We start from the raw sequence: 21,230 nt of genomic DNA on the forward strand, positions 1-21,230 counted from the left end.
GTTTGAGAATTCGTTTTGCGGAGCATGAGACTGACGCCTCGTGCGACAGCCGGAACTCGACGGAAATTGACGATTTCTGTCGAGAGACGACCGAAGTCGGCTTCGTGGTGGTTCGTGTTAATTCGCGATTTCCCGATAACGGTGGGGAACACGCGATAAGACCGATTACGAAATCAGTCGTAACGAAACGTGAGAATAATTGGTGTCGTGTCGCGGACAGGAGTGCAAGGACAGGTGCTAGTCCTTTTACATTGCTATGTTGTACGTGAACTTTCAGTTTTCGATCGTTAGGCGATGGTAAAGAAAGATGACTTTTTATCATTCTTACAGATCTCGAATTGTATCGAAACAAATGATTTATAGAAAGTAACATGACGTAAGTGAAGCGATTCGTAAGAATTATTTACATATACCTTATGTGATGAGTCCTTAGGCTGTAAAATACGATTGCTGTAATCGGTGTATGAAAGTAGAGATATAATATTAAGTTGAATCTCACTTGTCACTGGTGTCCTTGCCACCGTCTGTACATTCACCTTTCAGGCTAAAATCAAGGTCGTGCGTATTGGAGTCCTTTACTTTGTATACTCTTACAATGTCTTTTTTTTAAATTTAATTCTATATTTAAGATATGTCAGGAAGGATCAAAATTCTATTGTGTATTATCTGCTAGACAAGTCTCGTTGACGTGTTCAATTTGTTGACGCGAAACGATATTCGTTATTGCCCCATACAATAGACTGTATACTTTTTGATCGTGTGTTTTGTAATTATTACATTCTTGACTAAACAACTGGTGCACTGTATGAAGAACGTTTATGATTCTATTTCTGATAAATTTAATATTATTATTAGCAATGATTTGGAGTAATTATCCAAAAATATTGTCTTCTTGGCTGAAAATTATTGGTAGTAATATAATATAATTATTCATATATATAAATTATAATAAATATAAATTACACAACGATGCATAGAACGAACATTTCAAGTTTCAGTAAAAGTTTCAGATTTTTAACAAATACTAACTAGATTTGTTGAAATACTCGATTAGTTATTTCCTTTCTGAATTAGGTATTTTATCCATTTAAGTTCTAAGATAAATTAATTTAATAGCTTGTATATGTACAATGAAAGATATCTAAGTTTTGAATTTGTTGACTGAAAGGATTGTTTACATTTCAATTCTGAATTGAAGTTATTATTGTTGCTTCATTAAATATGAAACACCAACTAATCCTCGGCATTTCGCATACCACAGATAATACTTTAATCGTATGTAATTGTCTCCAGAAGGTCCGCGCGTAATTGTATTTAGTAGATGATTCAGAGAATTTACTCTGTAATAACAAGAAGGCCACGTTTCCATTTCGAGCTATTATTGCGACTGCAAAGTCACTTGCATAGGCTGCTTTATTACGAACTTTGTTGTCCTCTTCATATACATAGCTAGATGTAGGTGTATGTAGTCGTAGCGATATTAAGATTAAATTTTTAATATGCAGAAGAGACAAATAAATGCAATTTATTTTGATAAGTATTTAATTAAAAAAATCATAATCAACTTTTTTATATTTATCGTAAATTTAAAAAGTTTCCACGCGGGTGTAAGAAATGAGCAATCACCGTTTAAAATTTTCCACAATATTTAATTTTAGAGTATTTATAAATAAAACGGTTTATATCTCTTTCGTGAATGTTCAATTGCACTTTCGTATCCAACTCAAGGATATTTTTAAACGCATACACTTTGTTACATTCTTCACAAATTTTGTTCTGTTCCCTTCTGTACATTCTTTTCATTCATGTCGTCCTCGTATCATACTCCTTTCTTATTTGAGATGAAAGTATATTCTTCGTCTATGTAGTGCAGTACATGAATTTATATCGGCGCTTGTGTTACTCTGCTTTTCAGTTGAAGTTGAGACGAAAGCTTTTATCACAGATTATTCTCTAGGATGCTCTTACATTCTCAATTTTCGTACTCTCCTCTCTTATATTTCTCGTTACTTGATACTGTTTCATTCATAAAATGTTTAATCCAAGAAAGAGTCTGATAAATGTTGATTGATACTTTTAAATAGTACTTTATGCAATGGTAATGTCTGTTTTCCTTTATGAATCCATGTCACATAGTATTCGTGAAAGTAACGCCACAGAGAAAATGATTAAATTAAAAATTGTAGTTCTCCGATTAAGTGAACAATTTTAAGATACCAATCTTTCTATAAAAATAAAATAAAATTACGAATACTTTAACTGAAATTTGACCCAAGTTATTATCAAAGATATGTTGCAGGGTGTATTAATATCTGATTTTACTGTATCGTGTTTTATATTTTTAGTAAAATAACAACTTTATGGCGCAGTTGATTATTTAACGTTGTAACAGGTTGAATCGATTAGCTTGCAAGTCGTGTATAATTACAGCGTACGCTTAATATGTATGCAAGTGTAAAAATGTAGAAGCTATTACAATATGAAGTCATCCGTACAAGGTGACACGGTATAATTTACTTCTATTAAAATTTGTTTATTGTATGACGGAGTCATAGATGTGTTTGTAAAATATCCCGAATGGAGTTGATGAACATTTAAAAATAATTCAAAAACGATACTGCGATTGAAATTCCGGCATTGTTTCTAAAAATAAAGATTAATCGTTAACGGTGCGTTGTACCATCGCGCAATTGAAATAGTTTGAGATTGTCCATGATATGTTCCACATAGGTTGCAGATTGTTGCGTAATAATACATAACAGCCGTGAATACGTATTTCCTGTTATTGCGCGTTTGAGAGTTAACAAAGGATGGGTGGTGTCTAGAACGCAAGCGTTTCATTCGAATTACAAGGTACTCTTTGAATCATTTAAGTATTATAGTTGCCGCGACACGTACATATGTATGTGACTTGATATTCGCAACGCGATTACAAAGTAATATTTGTATTATTAAAATTTATTGCTGTGATTTTAATCATTACCGATCCGACGTTCCGACAATTGCAACGTTGTCACGAAATAATAAAGAGAAATAATTATTATCAGTAATGAATTTTTTGAGATATTCCAAGTTATATTTATTTAAATGGTCTAATAAAATATTTTTGGTTCTTTGCCATTAGAACAAACGGGACTTGGAATATTTTATTAAGATATTAAAATAAATAGAATTTAGTTCATTTATTCAAAATGGTACGTTTCGATGCTTTAAACAAATATTCTATGAGTTAAAAGTTTTTTTATACGAATAATAGAGTAACGAGTATATTATTCGAAGGATTGTTTAGATGGAAAACTGTTTATGTAATTGTCCCATTGAATTATTATTCGAATAAGAGACACATTTCCTCTATTAACACTTGTTAAAAGGATCTTTTCACGCTATGGTTGGTAGGATGCTTATGCCATCGATATTGTTTTCCACGCAGGAAATTAAACAAGAATGGATCAGTTGTCTAGAGAACATCAGAAGTTGCTTAGGCGATGCTTCGTTACATTTTCACAATAGGCACGATTCAGGCTGCGCCAAGGGAATGTACAAAGCCAAAGTCAGTGAAGTGCACTCGCATATGTAAGAGTATCACGCATGCTGCAAATAGGGAAATGAATAGCACTCTTACGTATGCACATCGAGATATCCTTGTCCTTTACATTCTATACAGTACTGTGCAAAAGTTTTCGATCACTTGCGTTACGAATTTTATAGTAAGAATTAACAGTAATTTTTTAAATCATTCGAACCAAATAGCGAAGAATACCAAATAATTTTATCGAAAAATTCCTTGAAAGCAACCTCGAAAGAATTGTTGCTATTACCGGAGGAAAAGGTTACGAGATATATATTTTGATTTAAAAAAACACAATCAATCGTTTGTCAAGTTAATACTTGTATTAAGTATCACTTAAAAATAAGAAAAGAGTCAGTATGATATTCAGTGAGCTTCAATTTATTAACAAAGTGATGACAGATATTCTGATACATTGTCTATGCTTTTGTGCAATACTATACACGTATAGCAAAAGCTACGTACATATTATAAAAGAAAGTTGAATTAATTTTTTTATCACCGGATTTATATTTGCGCATTTTGAAAATTTATTACCCCTACATTAGTTTGTATAAACCAGAAGCTTTATTTTTTGTTCCTCTAAGCATGTTTGAAACAGGCTCGATACGATTCTATTAAATACAATTCATGGTGCTCTACAGAAATCCAATATAATGTACATAAACTCTGCTAAAGCTGTAACACCAGATCTCGCATACTTCACACTAACTGCTCCATGAACTATATCGATCCGATCGAACATCCATTAACCCATATAGGAATATAGGCGAGTCAGCTGGAACCATTTGGATCTTCAGCGTTCAGATGAAAACGTTGAGATTCGTAGGAACTGAGATCGGAGCCCAATTACTCTAATGAAACTATTCTGCGTAATTCTCTATTATTCGAAATGTTCGTTCAGATGTAACGAACTAGGACTGTGGAAAATTACTGACCTACACAGACTTCTTTCGACAAGTGGATACAGACCAATCGCAGTTGGATCGAAATCAACGTGGACAATACTGATCCAGAAACAGTTCTAACGATGCACTCGGATTCATCCGATATCACCGAGAGTTCTCTGAAATCATCAGACCGTTGTGGTGGTGTAGTCTCTGCGAACACTGCAAGAGTCTCAAGAATTCATTCAGAACCTAAGCTCGGTATTAGATTCTGGCTAAGTTCACGTCATGTCTGGATAAGACGTAGGTGGATTACTGAAACTTCTACTATCTCATTGCGGTGGTGTGTGTACAGTGCCGTGGCGAGTGAGATTATTTGAGTCTAGGTGGGTCAGCGAGAGTTCTATTTCTTGGTATCATTTTACCGGCACGATAATTATGAATAATTTTAATTATCGTTAGATTAGTTCGGTTGTATAGACGAGGACTGAAATATCTTCTTTAATTAACGATTAAAATAAAAAAGAAAAAGAAACATGGAATAGAACCTTTTGCACGGGGTTTTATAGTCGAGGCAAACGAGTTTGGAAACACGTGGGCTTGTACTCGAACGGTGAGTTTCAACTTTCAAAGTTTTACGGATTTCTCTGCACGTTCTTGTTTCATAGATGTCATCCGACACGATTTCGACCTGGATTCAATATTCTCGACACCTACGGCATAAGAGTCGTGCCACATGATCTCGTTTATTCAGGACTCAGTAAACCCTATATTGACAAGCAGGAGTCATCCCACATGATCTCGCCCACCGTTATTCAAGTGTGTCGTTACCAATAACGTCGTCCTACGCGATCTCATCGATCGAGGACTCAACAGACCCGATACGGGTCCCACGGGATCTAAAATAGGTCTGTGGGTTTCGGTAGTACGGGGAGGTCTTAGTTTGAACGATTTCGGGGATAATGAGGACATAACGGTGAACTCGACAATTTCGTGGGAGATCCACGAAGTTTCGATTCGAAATTTTGCGATTCTTCGAGTCTAGGAAACTTTGGCACCAGGATCTCTCAATATCGCTGGAATCGTTGGGAGATCCCAAGATACTTTAAAGATCCTATGGTATCGAAGAGATTCCAGAAAGCACACCAAATCTGTGCAATTCTTCGAGTCCAGGGAACTTTGGAACCAAGATCTCTCTGGTATTTCCAGAATCCTCGGGAGGTCCCTAGATATTTCAGAGATCTCAAAATATAGAAGAGATCTTAGAAATTTCGCCTAATTTTCCCAATTTTTGAGCCTAGGGAATTTTAGAACCATCAGGATTTTCCAGTATCTCCAGAATCGTCAAAAGGTGCCCAAACCCTCTAGTATACGCATTTATAGGGATTATGGTTCGTTCTAGGGGATTGTGATCGTATTTGTTGACTGGTTGTCAATAGCGTGTTTAATGAGTCCATGGTATGGCTGCATGCTTAGCGTACAAATACGATAATGTTGAGATCCGTGGTATTGAGACTTACACCAGTCAAATGCCAGTGTAGTACATGTATTTCAGAAATCGATTATTCGCTAAGGAAACTTTTACAGAAGTACGCATTTATTCTATATTTTCGATTCATTTTTTTCCTTTTTTTTTTAAATATAGAATTATCTTCTTCCCGATTATACCAAACATTTGTATTAAATTGATAACTCGGATGTCGTAGGGTTCTCTCATCAGATTTCAACTCAAGTAACGTTCAAAGTATATGGATACGACCATGGACTTTAACTTTTAAATTAATTCCTTCCGGATTAACACCGCGCGAGCCGTACATGCCACATTGTGATTTAAGTTTAATATTGCAATTGTGCTCAATCTCTTCGGGCACATTGGCGAACACGTGTAACACGTTCAACTTTTACGTAATTTTAAATATTCTTAGATGGATTGAACCGATAAAGTTGCGAATTATCGTAATTAAATTTTCCATTGGCACGACGTACCGTTCTCACGACGTTGATATTTAAATTTCTGTCCATTTCGAAGGAAGTGGATCGCATCGAAAGGAACGAAAAGCTTTAGAAACGGGACTCGATAAACAATTCCATCGCGGTGTTTATTTGACGCGCACGTACATTGAGTAATTACTATATTCCTTTTTACGTTGTCCATCGTAACGATAAGGACTGTCGGTATTCCTGGTCTGTAGCACGAAGCGTTCGCGAGAGGAATACGAACCGTTCGCGCGGTGCTCTTCATAGCCGGGGCGTGTACGTGCTAGGTTTGCAATTAGATGTAATCATGTAGGAATACACAATCTTTACGGTGCATGCCGGACGGAAATGAAAGTGAGATTACGTGGTTATTGCCGTCTTGCTCCTGGAAAATTAGCTTTCGTAACGGAGCCGGTCTAATGGTTCCTTTATTTTGTCACTTAAAGCAAGTTATTCACCGAGCACCGTCGAACAGTAGGATTGTGTTTGAAAGTGATTTCAGGAACGATGTTTTACAACGTATTTAGAAAGTTGCATAAGGGTGTATTAAATACCATGTACTGTTTACAACTATAGGATTTAATCTTGTGTATAATAATTCTATAACGTGGAACGTATATCGCGATGACCGCAGGTATTCCTTTAGCGTTCCTATATGCACAGGATTAAACTGCCAATCCGTTTCAAAGGAAGCCACTCTTTCGACAAAATCCTCTTCATTTCACCAATTTCACTTCCTGACTTTGAATCGACGTTAGTAACTTTCCTATGCAAATTATTGTCTCTGTCAATTTCGACCTGCGGCGTAATACCAACGAGCGAATTCAATGGTCGCGGTTAATGTAATAAATTCTTTCGTAAAGATTTAGAAACGACCATACTTACACATCCACTTTAAGATTGCATCAGACGTAACTCACGGGTATTCGGGTATATTTTGCGCGGTAAAATCGCATTATCGGTGTGTTCGCATTTAGTGGGCGCGTATTATTCACGGGTCGTGGAATATATTTTCTATTCTCGGTTCTCGTGGTTGTCCGCACCCACAATTTTTCCACCGTTAACGATCAGTACGATTGCACGGAAACTCGATAAATGGGACAACGAATCGTACATACTCGGTTACGTTTTATGAAAATTGATTAAAATTGTTCAAATACTCGACCGTCGAGTGTTTTAAAAGCTGAAGGACGTCGCTGTGTTTTTCAAGCTTTCGTCAGAAACAATCAACAGAGTGATTCGGTTCGAACGTGGTCTTCATTTGTCGAAGTAACAAGAAACAAAATTACGTCATGTATTATTTACAGAACGTATCGCATACGTTTCTCTTCGAATATTATTTTACATTATCGTTATCGAACGAAACGTACTCTCTTACTAATCAGAGAAGCGAACACTTGAATGATTTAATGTCCATTACGAAAACGAAAAATTCGTATTAATTTTCCATAACGTGTAGTATAAATAACCACATACCGCCACGTTTCGCATTCGTGTCACTGTTTACCAGAATTTTACCTGATTTACGAGTGCTTCGCATAATGTTGGAGCGATTACGACCGTACGTTGCCCCCTGTTACATTATACGGTTGTAGCAAAGGTGTCGAGTAAAATAAGACGCGAATAGGATATGTTACAATCGGTTTAAAGAAACGTTCCACTTGGCAGGAATTAAAAGGAAGGAATGTTTCGATCCATCTGGTCCTTCCCCCTCTCTCTGTGCTTGCTTGTATTTCGAGAACGATCGTTTCTCGTAGTTTCGACGTTTTTCCGTCTTTAACAGACCGTAAACGGAAAACACCGTGATACTCGATGCCCCCTAATGACATTATGGCATTATACAAAATAGAATTGGGTGCTTGCGGGATTTCAGAAGCCGTAACAGTTAACGATGCCTTGGGCTACTTCGTGCGAGCCAGTTGAACAAAATTTGATAGCGAGTCCAGTCCGGGAGGAACGCTCGATCGTGCATTCTTCTTCGTTTGTTCTATCGGCGTGGCTCACAGTCGGTTAAAATCATCGCAAACGAGCAGATTGTTGTTTCCTTGGGATGGTAATGCTCCCATTGGGCGAGTAGCCCTTTCTTCGTGATCGGTAGACAAGAAACTATCGGGTCGGGGCAAGCATGACGGACGCGGAGAATCAAGAAGAAACGAGGCAGGAAGAGGATAACGAAGGGTGAGAACGAACATTTCTTTCCCGAACGATCGTGTACAGCTTTCCCTTTTCTATATTTTCTTTTCCTCTTTTCTTTTTCTTTTCTTTTCTTCTTTCTGTTCCTTTGTCTCCCGAATGGAATTCGATGCGTGAAATTAGCTGCCCGAGAATACCTTTCTCCGCGATGAGTTAGTCCTTCTGCCCGATGGTACTTTGAATCCTCCACGGACTCCCATCTTTGAATATTTTCAACGCACTTTATGCCGGCCGATTGTAAACTACCGGCATCCTTGTTGTACAGATTGGGAAATAAAAGTACAGTAGAACCTCCCCCATTATCCGAACGCTCTACTACTTCAACGTTGCATTATCCGAACGGAGTGCGCCCTTGTAGAAAATCCCCTTTTATTGAAACATTGGTACGGTAATAACAACTTAGTTCGAAATCTACAGTGTACGCATCCTCGCTCCGCGAATTCACGTATGTATCGTCGTGCGTAAGAGTGAATCGGCGTCTCGTACGTTAGGCGCGAATTAATTTTTCGTGCGTCGGTTGCGAATGAACAAGTGTTTGGAACAGTGTGGAAGAGAACGCGCGACTACGTGAAACGAAATTCGATAACGTGTCGAATAATTTCGGTGCACGCGTGCTCTCTGCGCGTTATCTTTTTCTTTCTATATTTCGCTAGATACGTTGCCGTTTAACATCGAAGATCGTCGAAAGATTCGTGAAACTGGAAATGGTTGTTCACTTTTAAACGTCGAGAAAGCGACAGGACCTTTTGAATAGATTGAAAAATAAATCGTTTCCTTGCACGAACGTTTTTCACGGACTGTTGTCGCGTTTCTACGATCGATGTTTACATTTTAATGAAAAAACGGTACAGTTTCAGAGAAGTGAATATCTCGTTGTCTCAACATTCCCTTATCCGAACCGTCGTCTCTCTCTCTGTTATTTCGGGTAATGGAGGCTGCGCTGTATTTGTAACTTCGGACAGCGACTGTTTATGTAACGTTTCATAAAATCGCACAACGAACGCTCTTACCTTTGCTTTTCTCTCGTTTCTCGGTAGAGAACGCTATTTATTTCACGGAGTTTCCTTCGTTGCTTACCTGAGCGTTACAGTACCAACGTTGCAGTAGTAACCGGTGTTTATTGTTAGACGCGAAACTCGCAGACCTCGATGGCCCGGTGTTGTCAATTAAATTTCACCTGGCGCACCTGAATCGAGCCCGAAGAGTGAAGTTCCAGTAACATTTTACCGTTTCGCGCGTTCAAATCGTTCTATTCTATCCAACTTGTTTTCGTCCAGATCTGGTTCAGCTCCGTTTTCGACTTTCAGTTCCAACGAGGTATTCTCGGTCGCGTTTCAAGGATGATTCTCTGGCTGTTTCTTTCAGTCCTTTCATTTGCCCGTTATACTTTCGTTTCCTCCGTTTCTCTTTCTCTCTCTCTCTCTCTCTCTTTTCTTTTTCTTTTTTTATCAACGAAATTGTTCTCTCAACCGAATTAAAACGTGGCCCTTTCAAGAGCGTTTAAACGAACTCGAACACAAAGCTCCTTAGGCGGTTGCGATGGTATTACGTATTTATAATTCAGTTCCTCGCCGAAGAAGTTAGCTTTTTTACCCGTTCTGCGCGCGAGAGAGCCGTTTAAATGAAAAACAAAGAAAAGGTCAAAGTTTCGGAATTATGTAAAATTTCCTCGTAAAAGAATGCGTCCTTGCGACCGCGCGTCGATTAAAGTTGCGACGTTACGTATGCTGCTCAAAATAATTAGAGGAACAGCCACTCGAATAACTTCGCGATGCTTCAACGGTCGCAACATGCTGCACGAGGCAGACTTTTTTTCACGAAAGGATGATGTCGTTCGATTGGTCGTTGAATTTTGATTCGTCGCCTGGAATTTTCTAACGAACCTCTAATTCTTTTCAGAAGCGTACTTGCACGAGAATTGTGTTTTCAAATTTTCGAACAGGATCTCACGTCGACAGAGAGAGAGTACATTGCACCAACGTTTCTCGATTATCTCTTCGGCGACATTTACCAAAATGGAGACAATATATTAATGCATTCTCACGACGTCAGCTACACGAAGAATCGCAGACTACCAGCAACCTGTGGCTACGTAAAAGTATAACGATGCATTACCCCGTGTTGAGAAATATGATCCTGTTCCCTTGAATCTTCCTCTACAAATTGTATATTAGGAAAAATTAAAGAACTTTAAATTTCGAAAAAAAATTGCGCGCTGCGTTTTAAAAAATGCAGCTAATGTGCGCCGAGTTTGGGGAGTTGGACTTTATTAAAAAATATTGTCTTCAATTGAGTACTTTCGAGAAAATGCGTACATATATTCTTCGGAGGAAAGATCTAGACGAAAGCTGACATTTTTTTCAATAGATTGGACGGATCGTTTTATTTTTACATAATTGGAACGATTTTAGGTTAGGTTTAAAAGCCTTCGGCTACGTACGTTGCTTTTACGCAATTAAACGATCATTCTGTTATGACGCGCGCACTTTCTCTTAATTTGCGTAATAAAGGCGTAATAATAACGATGATGACAATGTACATCGATTTTCATTTACGAGAATAATTTCAAAAATACACTCGTCAACGAAGAGATCGTTTTTCTTCCAAGTTCGTACATCTCAGTCTGCCTCGAACCAGTAGATTGCCTTGTAGAATATTTTTGTTCCCGTTTAGGACGATGGTAAAACCACTACAGCATATTTTGTAGAAAATATTCAAAATGGCCTCCATTACCGACGAGGAGCGTGTTATTCACGCTCTAACTTAAAGTGGTTGTAGCTCAAAAATAAATGGTTCGGAGGCTTATGTTTATTAGGACTTTTTTCTCAGTTTTAACGCGCAGGGTGCACCTGTAAATTTTACAATACCCACTTAGCACATCAATTTTACAACACCCACTGCAATAGAAGTACGAAGAACAACGAAATAATTTAATAAGCAAGTAGGAATACAAATCGATCGATCAATTTTCATTCGGGTGAAGAGTATTGCAGGGAATTGTGGGATTGGGAAGTTTAAATAGCGGTGGATAAATGTTCTTCACTTAGCACACCAATTGTACAACACCTACTACAACCGAAGTACGAAGAACAACGAAATAGTTTAATAAGCAAGTAGGAATACAAATCGATCGATCAATTTTCATTCGGTTAAAGAGTATTGCAGGGAATTGTGGGATTGGAAAGTTTAAATAGCGGTGGATAAATGTTCTTTGAAATGTATTTTACGTTTCAATTGTATGCAAATTCTTTCACAGGTAAGACATTTGGAGTTGAACGTGTTTCTTGATTAGAATCGGGGCGTTGAAAATGTAACACGCGAATTTGTCGAAATGGTTTCTTGGCTCCGGTTGCGACAATCCACGAAATTGCATCGGCTCGGTTAGGTAAACGGTAAGACGAGTCCTTTGAGGCGTTTCGCGTTACACATACGCGACATTTTGCTTCCTCGATTGCCGATACCGTGTCCGCGATTTGCTCTCATCCACCTCGTGATATCAGCAAGTCCTTGAACGAGTCGAATCGAGCTGACGCTGTGAAATGCAAAGTGTCGCGATCGAGCCTTGCTAAAATGCTGGGGCGTTGGTGAAAATTTATTGTTTTCACGTGGAAAACGACCCGTTTCCCGTCAATTTTAATCCACGATCGTGTTCAGAATTTTTTATCCAGGCATTCTAATCGCGTCCGCGATACGGAACGATTATGCTTTTCGCGCGAGGGAAACGTTCTCCTTTTATTTCTTCGTACAAATGAAATTCTTGGCGATATCGAGAACTTGTTAATTATTCGACTATTAATTGTCGAGTAATCTCTTCGTAATCGATGAGAAAAAGTTCATTCACTCCAGTATTAATGTTTAATCGATAAGAGCAGGTTTCTCGAGTGTCCTTACCGTTACGAAGTTAGCGATTCCAAGATATTAATTCGAGCAACGAGATACGTGTTGATTCATTGATCCGAACTGAACGAAACGTAGTATTTATATCCAAACATTAATCCTCAATTATACATGTATCGAGACACTAATTTTCCAGTTCATTTGCGTATCGCGCGAATACAAACGTACGAGTATAAATGTAAAACTTTGCACCGAGAGATAAGAATACCATTTAGGGGGTATTTATGATTCGCGTTGAAAATATTCTAGACCGATCACGTGGTCATTTCATACGTTTCCCTGTACGTTAATCTTGTACGGTTAATAAATGACACACGCTCGGTGCGATTAAAAACGTTTCGAAGCGATGCATTACTTGTTGCGATGTTCATTACTCCGAGCTTTAAAACGGAAACGCTTGTTCGCCTTACTTCCTTCGCGATTGATAGCACCGTATTCATCTACCGTGTGTTCGAGAGTTGATTGAAATGCTCGCCGCGATCGCTCGGTTTAATTTTCGTAATTCGCGGATGCTCTTCTGTTTCACGAATTCGCGAAACGTTGCAAAATTTTCACCGTGTTCACGAGCCTTGCGCGCGCGCGCGCGTTTCTCCCTCCTTTTTTTTTATATATATACATTTACGTGCGAAGATTGCAAACAAATTCAGTAAACGTTAGACTAGAAGGAATCGCGAATTAAGGCGCATACATATTCATGCGTACCCCGAAATTAAATGGAGTTTGGCAAGCGTGCTTGTTTAAAATGCTGATTTTATAGTGACGTTGTTGAATACAGACTGTTAATTAAGGGAATCGGTAAAAAACCGAACGATCTGATTTGCAACCGAAAGTTAATTAAACCGCGGGTTAATTAACAGTCCCGGTGAATGGAACTTTTAGTGTAACAAACCGTGTAATCGTGGAAATTCCTTGCGACGAACGACCTTGGAATAAATGCATTATCAATGATAGTATCGTAGACAGTCAATACACCAAATGGAACTGTACGGTGTGGTAATTGACGCTGGAAAAGGAATTGCCAATATTTGAGAAGCTAGAGCTACGGCAATTATAATTGCCGCCTCGATAGGAATTATCCGTTTTTTTTTCTAATGTTCGTCGCGCGTAATTAAGTATGTAAATTGCCTTAACTGCATCCGAAGCAACCAATGACGCGTATCGCCAATTGAATAAATTTTCTACGATCAATCTCCCGTGTAATGCACCTGGAAAATATTTCCATTACGTCAGAGAGTACCTAATAGTCGGTTAATGGAAAAACGTTTCCTCTTGCGTTTGTAGAACGTTCGTCCGGTTATGAAAGTTCCACAAAATATCGACATTTCCGCAATTTCTTGCTCTCGACGCGTTCTTCTTTTTTCCCTTATTCTTTCGCAGCGACTTCGAGATCTCGTATTTTACACCGAACAACCTTGAACGACGTCTCTAAGGCAATTAGCGAAGTTATCGGCGTACACTTTGCCGGCGTTTGGTTTCAGAAAACGTTTTCTGTTTAATAATCCGGCTATTCGGAGGCGGCTTCATCTAGTTTACGAACGAGATACGGTCCTGGCGAATCGATTATCCCTGATGAAGGCATAAATTCTTAAAAGCGTTGCTCCATTTTTAGGATAATCTTTTCTGCCGTGAACGTTGATACGAAGAACTTTACCTTGTTTGAAAAAAAAAAAGAAAGAATTCCTTCCCTCGTGTCAACACCCACTTTGCATTTTAAAGTATCACCCGCACGTGCGACGACTGGCCCACGATTTTTTTTCAGTCCAGGAATAATGGAATTTTTGAGATTTTACCTTTTATTTCGCGTCCGTGATATCAAGACCCTTAAAATTTTAGCGCGATCGATGTGTCAGTACGCCGCGTGTTCTGAAAGAGAAATATAAGAAAGTTTATGCAAGTTGAGCTTTTTTTCTGAGTTACAGTCGCTTTTAGATGTCCGATAATTTTCTTTTCGAACTACGGTAGCGCAGTTCGTTCTACTTACGGACACGACTAATGTTTAATACCTCACACCGTGTTACATCGATAAACTGCCTGTTTGCAAACACTTTTGTAATGTCCAATGGAACGACTCGATTTTTATTAAATATGTAGACACTTTTTTATTGCACATTCCGTCGAAGCAAATGAATAATTACAACTTGGGAACAAGGTTAAATTGGGAAAAAAAATTTACGTCAACATTTTTATTATTGTTTTTTTTTTCACTGAAATCAGTTTCGAAAATATGTGCACATTTTACGTTTTGAATACGAATGGGAATAGTTCCGTCGAGTTTTTGCAACTATCAGAATTATATTTCAGAAAAACATTGGCATTTCGTATTAACACCGTGAAGGTTAAAGCAAGAGATTACATGATCGCGACTACCTATGGCAGTCGACTTCGATCATCCGTAACCATGCTATTAGAAGAGTTGACATACTTGTTAACTATTGGGTACGTGTAAATTTTATGTCGAAATAAACTTGTTCGCAAAACAACAGATCTCTGCAGAAAGAAAGAGAGAGTTTGTAGAAATCTTTGCAATTAAAGTTGGTAATTTTTTAGAAATTAAACATGTAATCTTCTCACGATGAACTGTGTATGTATATTACACGACTGGCTTAGCTCGAAGGTGATGGGAAGGATAACTGTGCATATATTTTTCATTAAGTTAAATTTAAGATGAGGTAAAAATGTAAAGATATAAAAATGATCGGTGATTAATATTATATAAATGCAGAAGACAGATTGTCAAAGGACCAAGAGAATTTATTCAATAGTGTCTAATTTAAAATGTACAAATATATCCACAAAGTGGATTGAAATTTTGAAACTTATCACGTGCATTACGATACTGTTGTATATACGTAATTTATGTTCCTCGATGAATATTACTTTTTAAAAGGGAGCAAATTCTTATCGACTGAAAAACACGATTGCAAACTAAATATATTATACAGATAGTGCAGAGATAACAGGAATAATGTAAAGAATAGGTAGGTGATTATAGGGTAACGATAGATAAAGTGCGTACTTTTTATTTATGATACGTGTTGAACTATAAAATGTGGTATATCCGAATAGATGGTAATTGAAAGCGATAAAATAAATGTTGTACGCGTTAAGCTTCGTTTTAAAGAGAAAAAACACTTAAAACATTTCGCTACAATTCACTTTTACGATTTCTTTTATACATATTCCAATGATACATCTGAATTAGAGAACAAATTTTCAAGAAAGTACGTACCGTTGCTTCGTCCATGTTACTTCATGAGTCAACTAATAGTTCATAGTGATAGCACGTACGATAATTCTGTTACGTCGAGTTACATACGAGTGCACGCGTACGTGATTCATTTTTAAAGTAATTTCGTCTCGAAAAAAGATACCCGAGCGAAAAGAATCTTTCGTATAATTTCGACTTATTTCGACACGTAGACTTACTCCTTACTTCCACCACGTTTCGTCTAATAAACTCTCCCTTTTTATCTGCGATCGACCTCTAACCACTCTATTGTCTCTAACTTCTCTATTATCCATATTGTCCCTACTATCTCTAGTTGCAACACTTATTTCAGTTTTGAGCTCAATGTAGCAATAACGTGAATACATTTAAATTGTAAACGTTTCATAGGTTAGAAGAATATGTTTGCCACGTTCTCTGTCCACTTTGCATATACACACAGATATATTTGCTTTAAAGTGGAGACGGGTGACATTTAATTTGGATAGAGGATGACGAATAATATCAACACGTAGCGATTTAAAGGTAAATACACACGTGATATAAAATAAATGACACAAATAATTGAAACAATCGTTGTTGAAGAAATATTTGTAATCGTCGCGTTTAACGTGTTCCACGATAACGGTTACACGTGTTTCAATATATCGACAGAGTTTCGATGATATTAAATACTTTTTGATCGTTTCGATATATTCCATCGATTCACGAGTACTAGACGGCCAATATTCTCGTAAATGTTCGATATTGCACAATAGTGTCGATCGTGTGTGGGTAGTTTCGATGCACGATCGTTAGCATTGTTTGTTAAGTCGAGAGGTCGGTTTCACCCTTTTAGATCGAGCGTGAAATGTCGGTTTCGCGTGAACGACAACAGGAATCGCGCGATCATAACGAATCGCTCGATTGCATACCGGTATCGCCTGTTTATACAGCTCGGCGAAGTAGAGGGAGAACCGGTGAGAGACAACAAACGAGAAAGAAAGACGAAAACCATTATAGTGTTCCTCCTGAAGGCCTCAAACGCAGTACGCCTCGCGGTACCGATTCGTGGATCGAGCATCTCGAGCGATCGATCGTGGATGATCGAGACACTCCGAGCGGAGCACACTTTCTAAACAACGATACACAGTGGTGATTAATTAATTATTCGCGAGTGAGAAGAATACCGGTCGTATACACGAAGAATTAATTTCGCTTCGCGTTGGGAGCGCGCTTGTGCTTTATGCCGCGCGAAAATCGTTTCGATCGAATATTAACGTCGATTCGAATCGGGCTTCGAGCGTATTTAAATTATCGGTTTCACGATGTACGAAGTGCTTTGCGAACGTATCGATGTTACAGTGCTGGCACCGCCGTGATTTTATATCGCCGCGTTGGACTTGGAATTCATTTGAATTTTAACGCTCCGAACGTTATTTCGATACGTTAAAACATTTCGTTGGACATTTTAGAATAACATCGAGACGATCGTGGTTTTCGCCGGAGAATCGTTTCGCATCGTAGAAGAGATTCTTGCGTTTTTTTTTTTTTTTCGGGGGAGAATGAAATAAATGAATGATCCGTTGATCGTTGTTTCTGTCATCGATATCGTATCAACGGTGTTACGCGATTCATAGAAGTCGATTTATCTGTTCCGTTGTAAAAATTGTCTCGACGATACAAGTATCTTTCAGGATAAGTGAATGGAAAAATAGCACGAAGGCACGAAGTAACATTTTAAACGAAACATAGGTTTTTTTTGCGTTTAAATGACTTAAACGGATCGAAAGTTACGGAGGACGAAATATTTCGACAGGACACCGTGACGTCTCTTTCCTCTCTCTCTGAATTATTCAAAAAAAAAAAAAAAAAAATCGACGCGGACCAAAATTCAATGCCTGGCCGATTTTCGTCGGAAATTTACTTTCGTGTAAAATTAAAATCAAAACGCACGAATCTCTTTGACGGATTTGCGCATTGCTTCGAATACGCCGATTTTGTCGAGATATCAAAGCTTTTAAGTATTTCGTGCATTAGAAGAAAATTACGTTATCCCCGATGGCTTTACATCAACGAATTTCATTTTACGTAATTGAAACGTATCAATGCGCAAAAGGCTGTATCAGTTTCTAGAGAATGATCCGTATTTCTGCAATGTAATTGAATTTGTAGCCTCGGGGCAACAGATGTCCACACAGTTAATACACCTTCGACAAATTTAATAAATTCACCTTTGTCTAGCGAGATTGTCTACGACACACAAAATGTCGAGCACAGGCGGAAATTTAATACCTACTCCAACTATACAACGCGTATAATATTAAATCTGTTTGTTCTCGAATCCGTTTCAAATCTCTTTAAATTCCTTTAATCGAACGTATTTGGTTTAGTTCACAGTAAGATATATTAATAAATTCGTAAGTTTATGTTGATTTTATGATGATCATTTTCTATATCTCGATAGTTTGTTTCGCTCTGTAAAGATTGTCGATAATTAATTACGACGCAATTAAAAATATACAACGTTTAGTATCACCAGTGTCTCCCTTTTCCAATACATGTAAAATCAGTTTACCCCGGTTGGGACAACATAAATTGGCTGCTCAAGGTCACCGAGGATCTACCCCCACCACTCTGGTCTCGTTTCTTCGTACACACCTGTAAACATACGCCCACTGTCTCTCAAGTACATACGATCTGGAAATGCATAAAAGCAAAGATCGAAAGAAATGGTTAAATTTTATTTTAAAATATTCTATTAGAGGTGAATATTTCGTTTAAATGAATATTTGTTTTTGTGGTATTTGTCTGGAACCACTTCATTTTCAGGTTTTACAAATTCTATTCAAATTGGAACTTTTGTTTTCGAGAACTTTTACTCGTTTGCTCGCGGTGAAACTTATTGCGAGGACTTTCTTTTAAAAAAGTTTCTTCGAAACTGTTTAAATGAAACCTATTAAAAAACTTCCATAACTGTTTCGTTCCCTGCATAAAAATAGGAGTGTGGCCCGGATCATAGTAAGTTTTTGAAAGGTTATTAGATTTTTGTTCACATTCAGGTTTTGATTGTGGTACGCGGACTACGTTTGTTATCCAGGAGGATAGTTTTTATCGTTTCACTGGATTGTTTGAATTCGATTCCTTCAATTTCGGAAATTTGTAGCAATTTGTGACAACACGGATTTGTTTGCACACTGAATACCACCGACATTTAGTTTCGGTGTCTGCAGACACATTAAAACAATTCAATTAAAAACGACTGTTAGATGGGTCACGACACTTTTGTTTATTTTCTTTTTTTTTTCTTTTAAAGAACTAAATGCCAATTACTTTTAAACTTGAGATACAGTAAACTACAAAAGAAAGCAACTAACGCGTGGATGAATATATTGGAAAAACACCCGGATTCCGCTTTTAAAAGGCAAGAGTTTATACTCTGCGGTTTGAAACTATCGGTTATCGATGTTTAGAAACCGACTCGACATCGTAATGTTGTTAAGTGTTGTAATGCATAATTGCAGACTGTTGCCTGCATAATTCTACGTTATGTGTCACGCAACGTATTAATTCATGCGTAACGAATTAGCGTTCATGAATGCTTCATTCAGGTTTGCATTCATTTGAGGATTCATTGCTTCCTTTTATGTTTCATCCTAGTCTCGTTGTTTAATTAACTCGGATTATAATCACACTTTCGAATTCATAAATAATGTAAAGCCAATCCGTGTTAAAGCGAATTTTTCGTATTTTTTATGCAACGCGTATTGTCGCAGATATTATACACAGTGTGGTTAATAATTCGTTGTTCGTACAGTTTCGTTTACATTGGACCGTTAAAAATGACACTAACCGTCATTTGTAAATGTTTCATCGCGCGTGAACGTTCGGAATATTTATGTTATCCATCGTTTTGCATATTGAAAACTGCGGTATGAATTTACACGTTGCCTGAAACGTTAAATTTGAATTGCCTCCGTATTAAATAATTTGAATTAATCGTCGATTAATCGAAGGATATAATTATTTAAATGGAAGAGTCGAAACTCATTAATGAGAGTTAAATATTGCGTATCCCGACGAATTGTGCGGCGAAACATTTATTTAAATCGACGCAAATGCGAGGAACAATTTCAAGGTGCCTTTGTATAACAGAGATTTCCTTGACTTCCTGTCTCCAAATAAACGTATATATATGTAACCGTAAACTTCCAAGCATCGTGAAAGACGCACTGACTCAGTCTAGCTTTGTTTCTAGACGAAAGAACACAGTGCTTACATTACAAAAATTAACGTTGTTGGTTCATTTCGTTTACCTCTCGTCTTATCGTTGCTCGTTACTTTAAACACGTGCTCATTACCAATTTGCAATTACCTACTGCAGAACGTTTAAATTACAATTACAGTATTTTATTTAACCTGTGTTTAAATTAGTGTTTAAAATGTATGTTTAAATTATATGTGCAGTATTTTACGTTACTGTTCGTTGATTTCACTCGAACTTCAAAAGCGAACGATCCAAATAATGTGATTCATCCTTAATGTACAAACAGTATTTCTAACGAGTCTTTCACTGAGGTGTGCTAATCTAAATCTGTGAAATGTTACTCTTTGTTCAGTTTACGACGAACAAGTGGTAATTTCCGTGGAAAGAATTCATAGCGGAGGATATCGTAGAGACGATACATCGATAAAGATTCGTTCAGTTTAACACGAGCTTAAATATGTACTTTATGGTGATATAATAGTTTGGCAAGAGCGTAAATAACGACGAAATCGACTGAATGTGAAACTGCAACTCGAAAGAAGATCGAAAAAGAAACGTATCTACAATTTGCTCCGAAAATGTTCATCGAGTGCTTACCCTGGTTCGATTGTCTCCGATGCGCGGTAGCCCAGGAACCCTCAACAATTCATGGGTTGAGTTTCAAGTGAGTTCTTTTTTGCATTTACTTTACAAACGATAAAAGTCGTATAATTTGGAGGTGGATGGAAGATTTACTTTGAAGTTTTAAATGCACGATATCCTTCAATTATTTTATCTCGAGTAAGATCGTTGGCCTCGATCGCGATATTCTTTTCCAATAATTTTACAACGTTACTAAATAATGTATACGGATGATCAAGTATATTTAAATTTATTTTAAAGGGAAAACTTCATTTTAATGAAAAATTTCTACAAAAAATTGGCAACGTTGGGGGTTAGCTTCTCGATCGAGTACGTTAGTTTTGATTATCGTTACATAATTTTCAATATTTTCCGTTGAACAACGAAGAGTTAGAATTAAACCGAATTAACAATAAACGAAAACGTTTGGCGTGCTCTTAATTTAAGTTTCCCTCGATTTTTCCATTTTTCGAATAAATGTTCGTTATTCCTGTATCGTCGTCTCCTTTGAAATAATTGAATTTACAGAAATTGATATTATTTTCTGAAACCTACATGGCGATATAAACTCACAGGGATTGTCAGTAAGGAAGCAAAATGAAAATCTTTGAAACA

At 37.4% G+C, this 21,230-nt stretch overlaps 2 protein-coding genes and 1 long non-coding RNA gene across 4 annotated transcripts in view; all 3 read left to right on the plus strand.

Annotated features, from left to right (window-relative positions):
- LOC143152616 (uncharacterized) overlaps positions 1-21,230 on the plus strand; it is a 48,155-nt gene that overhangs the window by 573 nt on the left and 26,352 nt on the right. The gene's annotated exons all lie outside the window — the stretch shown is intronic.
- LOC143152617 (uncharacterized) lies at positions 16,333-20,560 on the plus strand. Of its 2 annotated transcripts, none has more exons than XM_076322927.1 (2): positions 16,333-16,882; positions 20,347-20,560. In XM_076322927.1, the coding sequence occupies exons 1-2, from the start codon at positions 16,599-16,601 to the stop codon at positions 20,387-20,389; spliced, it is 327 nt and encodes a 108-aa protein (XP_076179042.1). In that variant the 5' UTR covers positions 16,333-16,598; the 3' UTR covers positions 20,390-20,560. The 2 variants fall into 2 exon arrangements, with proteins under 2 accessions (XP_076179042.1, XP_076179044.1); XM_076322929.1 differs by having other exon boundaries at positions 20,476-20,540.
- On the plus strand, positions 16,893-18,690 carry LOC143152619 (uncharacterized). The gene is made up of 2 exons (XR_012993597.1): positions 16,893-18,494; positions 18,560-18,690. It is a non-coding gene; the product is annotated as an uncharacterized LOC143152619 (long non-coding RNA).

Source organism: Ptiloglossa arizonensis, chromosome 11 (genome assembly GCF_051014685.1).
Source record: "Ptiloglossa arizonensis isolate GNS036 chromosome 11, iyPtiAriz1_principal, whole genome shotgun sequence".
In the NCBI taxonomy this organism is placed as follows: domain Eukaryota; kingdom Metazoa; phylum Arthropoda; class Insecta; order Hymenoptera; family Colletidae; genus Ptiloglossa; species Ptiloglossa arizonensis.